Below are 12293 nucleotides of genomic sequence, written 5' to 3'. Positions count from 1 at the left end.
TTTTACCTTTTTCAATACAGTGGAGATCGGATATAACGACTTTGTATAACTATAACGACAGATTGAGTTTAGCGACGCAATTCTGTTGCCCTAGTCGTTTAGTAAGTCCTTTGTGAAGATCGGGTTTAGTGACCGGTCGAATAGTGACATTTTGTTCTCTCCCGAAGGAGTGTCGTTATATCCAATCTCCACTGTATTTCAGTAAAGAGAGAAAGGACCAATAAGTTGCAAGTTATGACTAACAGTTCACCAATGTAACGAGATATTCTACAGTCAGATAGTGCGACAACAAGGCACAAAACTGAAAAGGATATTGAGGCATTCAACAACCTGGCACTTTCGTGGCGAATCCCTTCCCTTCATTGGAACTTTCTGCAACTGAGCCTTCCAAATTGGAAGATTGTGGGTTTGCGCTTCGTAGATGTGTTAGAGTAGGGTTGTTGAATGTCTCAATATGCCTGTCAGTGTTGAGACGTCATGGGAAAATCTCTGCTCTAGTGGAAACTCAAATGAAGCCGCAATGAAGCATCACTTGCTGAACAACAGCACATGACAAGAAAGATAAACAGGTCCACAACAACAAATCAGCTAGGATTGCAACAGTAGCGCAAGATGGCCCAGAACGTTCTTGTGTACTAGACAGCTACTGCACGAGAATTTAAAAGAGGGCATGTCTGAGAATACCAAAGTATTAGGCTAAGTCAATCTCTCCGATTTTGCTCAAAATTTGCAGATAGGTTCCCATTGGGGTGTAGATCGACTGTGCAAAGCTCTTGAAAACGTTTCTGAAGGGAACCTAGAAACTCGCATACCCCGAAAAATGGCCGAAAAATCACATCATTTGGCCCAGTATCAGCGAGAATCGACCTTCGGGTGAAAATCATTTTTGCAGAATGAGTCATTTCTGCAACGGCAAAAAACTCTTGCTTCGCGCTCTGCACATGCAAACAAAAAATTAGTTCATCGCAACAATGGATGCTTTTGATCGTCCTAGTAGTAGGAGAGTTCGCTCACGATGGCCAGCTAGCTGTCGTCCGGCTCTGCCAGAAGCCATTTTATTTCCTAGGCAGGAATCGTCGCGTCTGATAGAGAACTACGACAGTTTACAGAAGATGTTTTTGTCGACGCGCAATTCCTATTTAGCGACGAGAATTTCAACTTGATTTAGGCGCTCCGCCAAAGGAGCTCTCTGCTGGCAAAAGTACTTTCTGACATCTGATAATCCTCGTAGGGCCCTTCTGAATTTAGTACAGCTCCGCTCAGGGGAAATACTGAACGAGGAGAAACTAGTGAGGCGCCGGCAACAGAGGTAGACAAATTGAAATGGCTGGATCAACTCGAGTCAGGACGAAAGAGCGCTGCCGCTAGTGACATGATCTGAATTTTTCCAGTCTCCCACACTGGACTCCGTGGTGAACACCAAACCCCTTGGACGGGGCAAGAGCTGAACATGATTGATGAGCTACGAACTCTCTGCGCTCAGTGCTGGAATCATGGCGCACTGACGCGCATGCAGCAAGTTTCCCACAGAGCTCAAATTTCACAGAGGTGCAGCAGTGATGCCGAGACTACCTCCAAATTGTGTATGAGATGAAGCCTGGGGTGTTAGAATGTTGTGCCTGTGTCGCATTCCCTGTGGGATTCACAGACTGGGACTCCAGGTGTAGTTGTAGCCACCCCCCCCCCCTCCTGTTCTGCACTGTAGTAACTGCCTTTTCTCCACCTGCTCCCAGTCCCGTGCCATCTCCACACTTATACAAAGGGACGACGATAACTACACTTAGAAGACTGTTTATTGACACGACGACGAAACACAACTAGACATGACGAACTCAAGACGAAAACATGATGAACTCAAGACGAAGACATGATGAACTCAAGACGAAGACTGCTTTTCAGACCACAGCAACACGCGCATGCACCAACATAACGCACACAGGACGTACACAAAATAACGTACTATATACGATATGGTAAGTCTATCGATATACGGTACATGCGGTATGATACGGTAAAAAATCCGTCTACTACATGCACTTATGTGGATTTTCAGGGGACTTGGGATGGCGTTCAAACAGTTTTCATTGGTATGCAGTGATGAGGATCAAGGCCATCCATGCTCTATGCCAGAGGTTGCCCAAGACTCAGGAGTTGTTTTACAACAAAACTGGATGAATGATTTATTACACTGACTTTTGTAACACATCATGGCCAGCAATCGAGGACATCTGAGAGTTGTAATTTTTGGCATGCTGGGCCAAGCACAAGGAAGCCATCTGCCAAAAAAACTGGAAAAATGGTTGTTGTTTGATCCTCTGGTGTAATCTTTGTAGCTAATCGAAGCTAATTGCTGTTTGGAGCAGAAACGCTGAAACTGAATATTTTCAGCATGTACTCATGCGTGTGCTCATGTACTCAAGCATGTAGTCTCACTCGTATTTTAGCTCTTTTTCTGGAATGGATGCTGCTCTGCAACCCTTGGTGAACATTTCCTGCACTCGTGGAGCAGCTGAAAAGGACCACTGGTATGTCTGGTTCCTGGTTTGAAAGTGGAGAGTCGACTTTTGTGCCTTGAAAAAGGAGTAAAAAAAAAGAAAAAGTAAATTATCGTATCCGTTCCCAAAGGGAACTCACGTTCCCGAAGGGAACTCACGACGGCCGCTAACACCCGATAAACCCTAAAAAGGAGTAGAGAACAATAAAGGTACGTCTGTAGCTTATTCTTGAGCGCTCCTCGTAGATTTTTGATCGTGATAGAAATTCTCAGACCAAAGTCAGCGCGAAGATGGCCGTACAGTTTTCTTGTGGATTTTTTAGTTGTTTTGTCTCGTATCTATGCCAGTATCGTGATGGTGAAGTGGAGAGGGTAATTTTCTTACCCTAGGCTTCGTTCGGCCGACTTTGCTTCGTCCTCGTTGAAAAGTGATCATGAAAAAAAGGTCGATTCATAAAATTATGTTGAATTTCAATGAACATGATGACATGCGATTGCTGGCTATGAGTATTCCGATGTGGAAAACACTGTGATAAATTGTTGTATTTCCTGATATGTACCTATGCTTGTTTGAGAAGCTTCTGGGTCATCAAATATTGCTTTGTTCGGTCTAATACTTTGCCATGTGATCACTAGATACCTATAGATGACAACAGCAGAAAAAGTCATTTTGTGAAAAATCACCCTAAGGTCCATTTTTGCAGATACTGGGCCATTTATGGTTCTACAAACGAGTCACGTCACAGTGTACACGAACAAGCCATGACTCTGACAAAACTCCATCAAGCCAACATTGCCTCACCTTAGGAGAGTTCCTGGAGCAGTACCGCTTAGCAACGCCAGCATCCCAGAAGACGAGGACAATCACCCCCCCCCCCCCACCCCCCCCCCTGACGCCACAAAAGATTGTCTTGAGCTGATAAAACTATTTTGAAGTAACTACGCTGATAAGCTAATATTAGTCACAGTATATTCCAGCACTGGTGTTATCTTCTATTGTGGTTATAGCACTGCCTTAGCACTGCCTTAGCCTACATTACAATTACCCTATACATCATGTACATGGTGCGTCCATGGAGCTATGAAGCCGAGACCTCTGGTCGGCGGAGCTTAATGGGCCCCACCACCACACTCCATCATTCACCCCAGTGTCTGGAGATATGTGGATTTTGTAGAAAAAAAAAACAAAACAAAAAACATGTAGTACAATGTATAACCAGCGAATAGCACATCATGTTTTATCGTCTGATGAGTGTTTTTCAACACGAAACTCCGAGTTACGAGAAAGCTTTTGGTCTCTGTTGTTCTGCCTTGTGTATCTATCCATCTATCTATCTATCTATCCATCTACAAATATTACACAGCAATGAATCAAACGAGTCTCTTTCCGCTGTTACTCCGAGTTTCGTGTCAAAACACTTCATCAGACGGCATATGACCAAGACTAACAATCACTAGAATATATACGGAGAGAAGGCAGAGGTGATGGAGGTACATTTCAATAGCGCGAGGAAAAGGGATGACAAAGTATGAAGTTGTCTGATGAGTGCTTTCGCACGAGACTCGGAGTAACAACGAATTTCTCGGCTATCCATCGCTTGATGACTTGTGTATCTATCTTTCTATCTATCAAACAAACATCTAACAAACATCTTGTGTATCTATCTATCTATCTACTCAATCTGCGGACAGTATGCTGTTTCGCTCTTTGTGAACTCATCAGCGCAGCACAGAGGAAATGAGGCCGAACCTGATAGCAATGAAAATATAAATTTCCAATCAGGCCCGAACGTACCTTGCCAGAGTGCTCAAACTGACAAGCCAGTGAGCTCTGCGTAATGCAAACAGCAAAGGCACTACCCCACATGAGAGTGCTCGACCACTACAAGAGCAGGAGCGAAAATACTCAATCTGCGGACAGCATGCTGTTTCGTTCTTTGTGAACTCATCAGCGCAGCACAGAGGAAATGAGGCCGAACCTGATAGCAATGGAAATAAAAATTTCTAATCAGGCCCGAACGTACCTTGCCAGAGTGCTCAAACTGACAAGTCAGTGAGCTCTGCGTAATGCAAACAGCAAAGGCACTACCCCACATGAGAGTGCTCAACCACTATCTATATATCTATCTATCTATCTTTTTCTTTCTCTCTCTCCATCTCTCTTTTTCTTTTACAATAAATATTGGTGAACAGGTATAAGTTGCCAAGACCAAGGACGGCTTGTCAATGGAGATAGCACATCGACAGGTCAACAATTTGGTAGTACAGTAACATATCGATGTCATAAAGGCTTCTACATGGAGGGTTCTACAAGTGGTGTTGTTACTACACGATGTTTATTCGACACAAGGTGGTCTCATGATAAACCCACTTGTTTGCGTAAGTACGAAATAATTTTCTATCAGGTTCAGGTTGGTGGGTTTTCCATCCCGCAGCGTTTCAGATATGTAGCCCAGTCCTGGTACGGGATTGTTTGTTAAGTAGAGGTGCTAATCTTTAACAGAGGCATACCTATGATCAGTACATATCAACTTGCACTTTTTTTAATGCACACAACCCATAATATGATGTCGGCATTTGTTTTCGGGTATTGAATAACATTTTTCCGCCATAATCCTGTTTTCAAAAGACTCCCCCCCCCCATACATACAGACACAGCACTTCCTCAGAACGGCGCAGCAACCTGGATGCAGTTTTTAATGCACTGCGTGTTTCTCTGTGCTTCTCTGTTGAACAGCCCGGGCGTGTCCTGATCCAGGCAGTCCTACATTTGGTGCCTTCTCTGTTCAAATGGGAGTACAGCGTGCCAGTCTGACACCCTACCTGTACAACGACACTGTCACATGGACATGTTATATCGGCTATTCTACTACTCAACCTACTACTGCTGTGTGTCAGGCTAATGAAAGATGGAGTAACAACCGCCCAGGCTGCCAAAGTATGTTTTTTTTGTATATTACCAGAAAGCCACAAATAATCATGGTGCAAACAACGGCCAAAAAAAGCACAGATGGATGCACATAGCGATGGCAGCCGGAGCAGTGGAGGCGGAGCAACAGCAGCTAAACCGACTAAGGGTCTCGGCATCCACACTGCTCATGCACGCCAAACAGAAAAATACTAAATGAAAACAAAATGAATAGAAGCACTACAGAGCAAATGAGAAAGTATGGGTAACGGCACAGTCACACAGCGTGCAAAATGGGAAGGAAAGTTTAGGAGCAGACACACATACATTGGCATGTACACAGCAGCAGGAATCCGGCATACACACATGTGAACACATGCATGAGCACACACTCTCTCTCTTTCTCTCACACACAAACACACACACAAACACGTGCATACCTACAAAAGAGTCCTTAGGGATGTGAGGGTGGGTACCCTGCTTAATAAAACCCGGATAGCCATGACTAGGTGATCCGGCACTGTTGCACAAAGACACACACACCCACCCACCCCCCCCCACACACACACACACACATGCACCTGCACACACATTAGTGCACACACATGCACACACACACACATACACACACACACACACACACACACACACACACACACACACATGTGCACACACTTACTTTAACACAGACAATAAACATCGCACACACACATAAACACCCACCCACACGCGCTCACATAATTATGTTATAGATTATTGTCCTGTTTTGTTCATCACAATATTTTAACACTGCTGTGGGGTTATTCTACAACATGTGTTTCAAACAGGGATAATATGTAGAAATCCTGGTCGACCTGAAAATGGCAAGGCTACAACTAACGGATTTGATTATGGAAAGAATAGAAGATACACTTGTAACACAGGTTATAAGATGGAGAACATACCAAGTGGTACACTCACAGTGACATGTGTAGGAACTGGACAATGGTCTCAACCCAAACCTACATGCCAACGTAAGTGCTGTTATCAAGAGTACATAACCAAGAGTGTACAAGTCGATGCCCCCCCCCCCTCCCCCCCCCCCCCCCCCGGCCAACGGTGGAGTTTTTCATGATGGAAGTGTTTCGCAGGCATTAGACTCAATGATGCTATGATACGAAGCTAGATCAAAGGAAAAAGAATTTGTACATCGCAGCTATGGTAGTCAAAGGAGAACAAAGGAGAGCAGATCCATGTGACCTGAACGCAATGAACTGTAATTTGATCTTTTCTTTGATTGCAGCCCGCCAATGTCCCACTCCAGTAACACCAACATCTGGACAGTATTATGTAGAACGGCAAGGACGGCGTCTCTGGAGACGAGGTCCTTTCCAATATGATGACATTGTTAGATGGGTGTGTGATACAGGATTCACAGGGAATACCAACGCTGTATGTCAAGCAAATAGTACATGGAGCAAGAACACACCAACCTGTATACGTACGTATACAAATACTTTTTTTGCTTACTTGAAGTAGGTGTGCAATATGAAACTCAGATGTTTAGTCAATAATGAATTGTGAAAGGAAAGGAACATATGGATACGAGTTAAGTAACTGTCCATGACTGTAACTACAATCGTGGCCAAAGAAATCTGACCCGCGAGTCAAAAGTAGTGCCGCGTTTCCACTTCAATGACATCATGCATGTTCGCAAAAATGACCCGAGGGCCGCAGCGGCCGCATGATCCTTGGCGCTGCTTTCAGCACGTGGGTTGGATGTCTTTGGTCATGACTGCAGATTGTACAGTCAGAAAGAACAACAACTACTAGTAGGCACAAAACTGACATTTGACGACCTGACAGTTAGGCTGACAGCTAGCCGACACATCTCCAAAGCGCAAGCCAACAGCCTTGAAGGAAAGCGCAACGAAAATGACTACAAGCTGAAAGTCCCAAGCTAACAAAGAATGTTGATTGTTACCGGACGGTGACGAGACCAGTAAGATACTTGACAAAGCGGTCTAACTACAAATCCAAGCAGCAAAGCAGCACACCACCCAACTTGGGGCGCCTCAGAAATATCAAAGATAAGTACAGAAGGGGGAGCATTTTGAAGACGAATTGCACAAAACCGTGTTGGTCTCCCCTTATCCTAAAACCTTCTGAGTTGGAAGGCTGTTGAGTGTTGGTTAGCGCTTCGGAGATGCATATGTAGGAGCTAGGTGTCAGGACGTCGAATGTCTCAGTACTCTGTCAGTTTTGTGCCTAGTTGTTGCACTTTCTGACTGTATATAGTATCTAGTTACAGTGGTAGACAGTTATTTTTAACTTGTATCCATATGCCCCTTTTCTTTCTCTACTTCAAGTAGCAGCAACATTAACTAAAAGTTTTAGTTTGTCAAGTTGCCTTTAGCCTTGTTTCTCACTGCTAAGAGAGAAAAGAAAACATGATCATGATGATGTATCATAGCCGCTTATCACGTATTTAGCATGTAACAGTTAGAAAAATATTATCATTTAGAGCATTGCAATTTCAAATTTGGACTTCACGGAGATCTTCAAAGTTTAAGGAAATTAGAGGCCACATGCCACGTACTGCTCTTTTCTCTCCGAAACTCAACACTTGCAAGCCAGATATGAAAGAAAGAAAAATCATCAGTCATACCACCGGGACTCGAACCAGGGACCTTGCTATTCGTGAGCCAAGCCAAAATCGAGGCTCCCTTTTTTGATTCCTGGTGGTGGCAGACATTCTTTTCTTCAGACGTTTTCCTTTGTTCAACTCTATCAAACTTTAAAATATAGACATATTATTGGTTGACTCTATTGGTACATTGTCTACAGGTATAAGCTGTCCTGACCCTGGTGCACCTACTAATGGTAACTACATAGTGACTGGCTTGAAGTACGAGGATACAGTTACGTACACCTGCAGACTTGGCTATGACATGCTCAACCATCCAAATTCTTCTCTTACTGGAGTGTGTATGGCCAACAAGATGTGGTCCAGTACCCAACCCGAATGTGAACGTAAGTACAGTACTCCATTATTATCTCGGCAAACTCCAACTATCCAGGTGCAGTATGTGCAGTGAGTATGTGCAGAGGGTCAAAGGTTTTTGTTTTAATGTACCAAGAGTACAATAAGTATTGCCTCAAGAACACACAAATCTCCCTCTTTATTTCCACGGTATTTGTTTGCTCTTGATGAAAATATGACATCGCCTATGAATATTAGTATATGGCATGGCTCATATTATGGCTGGCAGCATGGCTTTACAATTTTGACAAATATATTAATTTTGGGACTATCAGACTTCCCAAAGCATTGAACCCAAAACCTGACGGAAAGAAAACCGGTGACAAGCTCTGCTGAGCTTCAGTGAGTCAAATAGCCATGTAGAGTCTCTCACTGGCTGAATGTGTATACCTCTACCTATTGTCATGTACAGGAAATTCCTCCTACTGTAAAAGCTATTCTCCCATCCAGAATGGCAACGTTAACTGTTCTGGCCGGCGAATCCATGACATCTGTCAGTATCAATGTGATTCTGGATATGTAAAGGAGCGCCATTCTTCCATTCGCTGCATACCGGGCACCGAGGTCGATGGTAGATGGTCGGAACGAGGATCATGCAGCCGTAAGTACTCTGTGCATTCTTGAGATAAAGCATTGATGAGAAGTGTGGGGAGTTGAGATAAAGAGCACTTAACATGTTGGCTGGGTGATGGGGATTTCCCATATTTCGGGCTTTCACACGTGTATTGGTGAGTTGTGCAGATCATATAGATCCTCCAAGTCAATCAGTGCACGCTGTTGTGTTGCAGACACTGGTTTATGCAAGTACATAATTATGATTGGGTTTCACAGATGTCGAAACATGAATGCATATGCTTTGAAGTACTGTCACACTCATTTCTTTAATCTTGACGTTATGCTGCATTTACTTCTATAGCAAGGAAAGAATTATACCAATAGTATCCATGGTCAGGGCATTGCTTGTCGTATTTCTCATCATTAAAAAAAACAGGCTTGTAGCCCCAGGTCCATTTGGAGTGGTCCCCGGCTATGTAGTTCCTGCAGCATGCCTGGCACCAGCCCACATTGCACCAAACTTGGCAGAGTCACTTGGTTGCTGAGAAAGTCACGGATCAGTCTACCTACACCCCTGCAACCTATCCTATACCTACACCCCTGCAACCTATCCTATACCTACACCCCTGCAACCTATCCTATACCTACACCCCTGCAACCAGTTACCTATCCTATACCTACGCCCCTGCAACCTATCCTATACCTACACCCCTGCAACCTATCCTATTGGATCGGACTGGGACCACTTATGCTCGTGTGTCACTTGCTCTGCATGCTCCAGGCTTCTTCCTCCACCTTTGCTTGTTTTACCTGTTCAGTATTTCTACTGAGTCTCTGTGACGGGAATGGTCTTAGAGACTGCTTCTCCCATTCCCGTTGGCCTTCCAATCACATAATGACTTACACTCTTCCTGCATGCTCTGTATGGTGATCCCGAATTACTTATTATTATTCATGCATAATGGACAACTATTTCTCTACACACATCCTTATTCTGCCTCCCATACCGTACTCTGAACACAGCAGGGAGTCGGATATGACTCCCTGCATTTATTCCGAAATATGAAGCTGGCTACGACGAGAGTTTCCCCTCAGCTCTTGGTTAGTGGCCAGGCACAAGGGGTACATGGATACAGCTAATGGGGTCGTTCTCGGCACTTGTGCCAGTGGTTGTGAGACTTATCCACTCACCCCCACCGTTAGGCGCTGCATCTGTCGCTAGGATTTACCGGGTGTTAGCGGCCGTCGTGAGTTCCCTTCGGGAACGGACACGATAATTTACTTACTTACTTACTCTTGGTTAGTCCAGAAGGAGTGAGTTCGATTTGTTGTGTCGACTGGAGCTGCTAGTAATTTAGTATGCTTACTGTTACAGTCTCTCTCCTCTTTGCCGCGTCCAATCGTAGCAGTATGGGTTGTAGAGACAGAAGCTATCGTAGCAGTATGGGTTGTAGAGACAGAAGCTATCGTAGCAGTATGGGTTGTAGAGACAGAAGCTATCGTAGCAGTATGGGTTGTAGAGACAGAAGCTATCGTAGCAGTATGGGTTGTAGAGACAGAAGCTATTGCACACCCCATGCATGTGCTTTGTTCAGTATGGTGCCGTGGTTGAGGTATGGTGGCGTGGTTGAGGTATGGTGCCGTGGTTGAGGTATGGTGCCGTGGTTGAGGTATGGTGGCGTGGTTGAGGTATGGTGGCGTGGTTGAGGTATGGTGCCGTGGTTGAGGTATGGTGCCGTGGTTGAGGTATGGTGCCGTGGTTGAGGTATGGTGCCGTGGTTGAGGTATGGTGCCGTGGTTGAGGTATGGTGCCGTGGTTGAGGTATGGTGGCGTGGTTGAGGTATGGTGGCGTGGTTGAGGTATGGTGCCGTGGTTGAGGTATGGTGCCGTGGTTGAGGTATGGTGCCGTGGTTGAGGTATGGTGCCGTGGTTGAGGTATGGTGCCGTGGTTGAGGTATGGTGCCGTGGTTGAGGTATGGTGCCGTGGTTGAGGTATGGTGCCGTGGTTGAGGTATGGTGCCGTGGTTGAGGTATGGTGCCGTGGTTGAGGTATGGTGCCGTGGTTGAGGTATGGTGCCGTGGTTGAGGTATGGTGCCGTGGTTGAGGTATGGTGCCGTGGTTGAGGTATGGTGCCGTGGTTGAGGTATGGTGCCGTGGTTGAGGTATGGTGCCGTGGTTGAGGTATGGTGCCGTGGTTGAGGTATGGTGCCGTGGTTGAGGTATGGTGCCGTGGTTGAGGTATGGTGCCGTGGTTGAAGTATGGTGCCGTGGTTGAGGTATGGTGCCGTGGTTGAGGTATGGTGCAGTGGTTGAGGTATGGTGCCGTGGTTGAGGTATAGTGCTGTGGTTGAGGTATGGTGCCGTGGTTGAGGTATGGTGCCGTGGTTGAGCTCTAAAGCGTGACATTCAAGGGGAGGCTCTCAATCATTCAGTGTCCCGACTAGGTTCTTCAAGACGGTAGCATGTGTTACAGTCTGTCCAACCTTGCCACGTTCCAAAGCAGGACACCCTTATATAATGTATACAAAGGCAATTGTCTCCCATGTAAATGTACACAAATGTATTGGTCCAAAGTAGGACAGTTGGACAGCCTGGTGTTATGCGATTTGTGTGGGTTGGCAAAAGTGCAGTGTGGCGTGATGGGTGAACACGCCCAAGTCTGCTCTCAAACTTATTTCAAAAGAATACATGTGCCACTATTCTACGTGCCTTGATTCAGCAATCAACCACTACTGTGAGATTACGCAGATCCATGCACCACTCTATGGCCGCATAGAAGCAAACTCCACCCAGCTGAATGACATGGCATACTTCCAATGTGTGGACGGGTATGATATAAATGTCACGGCCGAGCCTGTGAAATGCATAGTGTTGAATCAAACCCATGGTCAATGGTCAGACTACACCACTCCAGAGTGCTTTCGTTAGTCATTATTCAATGAATGTCCACTTCATCTTGTTTAAAGTCCATTCTTATGTCTTTCTTCAATATTCGGAAGCACCGCTGCAGCCAATAAATCACGTCTTTAAAGTTTCACCACCACCACCGCAGCCGCCGCCGCCGCCACCACCACCACAGCCGTACACTGCAATTTCAGTTGTAATGCTCTCCAATGTTTTTCCCTTGGAAGTTCATCAGGGAGTATTTCAGTGTATTTGTATTTTTTTATTGTTTTGTAGTATGATCATATTGCCATTACTTGGCTCAAGTCCTTTCACATACAAATATACCATGAACTGTAAACATTAGCAGGGAACTTGGGGAAATGCTGGCCTTTTTTACTTTCCTGGCAGCGTTTTGAGAAAAAGTGA

The 12293-nt window shown here is 45.1% G+C and overlaps 1 protein-coding gene across 1 annotated transcript in view; it reads left to right on the top strand.

The window, feature by feature from the left end:
* Positions 1–12293, top strand: part of LOC135808883 (sushi, von Willebrand factor type A, EGF and pentraxin domain-containing protein 1-like) — a 164147-nt gene that overhangs the window by 41073 nt on the left and 110781 nt on the right. The window contains exons 10-15 of the mRNA XM_065322124.1: positions 4688–4873; positions 5232–5432; positions 6230–6415; positions 6685–6882; positions 8229–8414; positions 8837–9025. Coding sequence (XP_065178196.1) covers positions 4688–4873; positions 5232–5432; positions 6230–6415; positions 6685–6882; positions 8229–8414; positions 8837–9025 — 1146 coding nt within the window. The remainder of the gene's footprint in view (positions 1–4687; positions 4874–5231; positions 5433–6229; positions 6416–6684; positions 6883–8228; positions 8415–8836; positions 9026–12293) is intronic.

The sequence above is a fragment of the Sycon ciliatum genome, chromosome 2, assembly GCF_964019385.1.
Source record: "Sycon ciliatum chromosome 2, ocSycCili1.1, whole genome shotgun sequence".
Classification (NCBI taxonomy): Eukaryota; Metazoa; Porifera; class Calcarea; order Leucosolenida; family Sycettidae; genus Sycon; species Sycon ciliatum.
The sequence above is the reverse complement of the archived record's forward strand: the minus strand, read 5'-3'. Positions and strand labels throughout refer to the sequence as shown.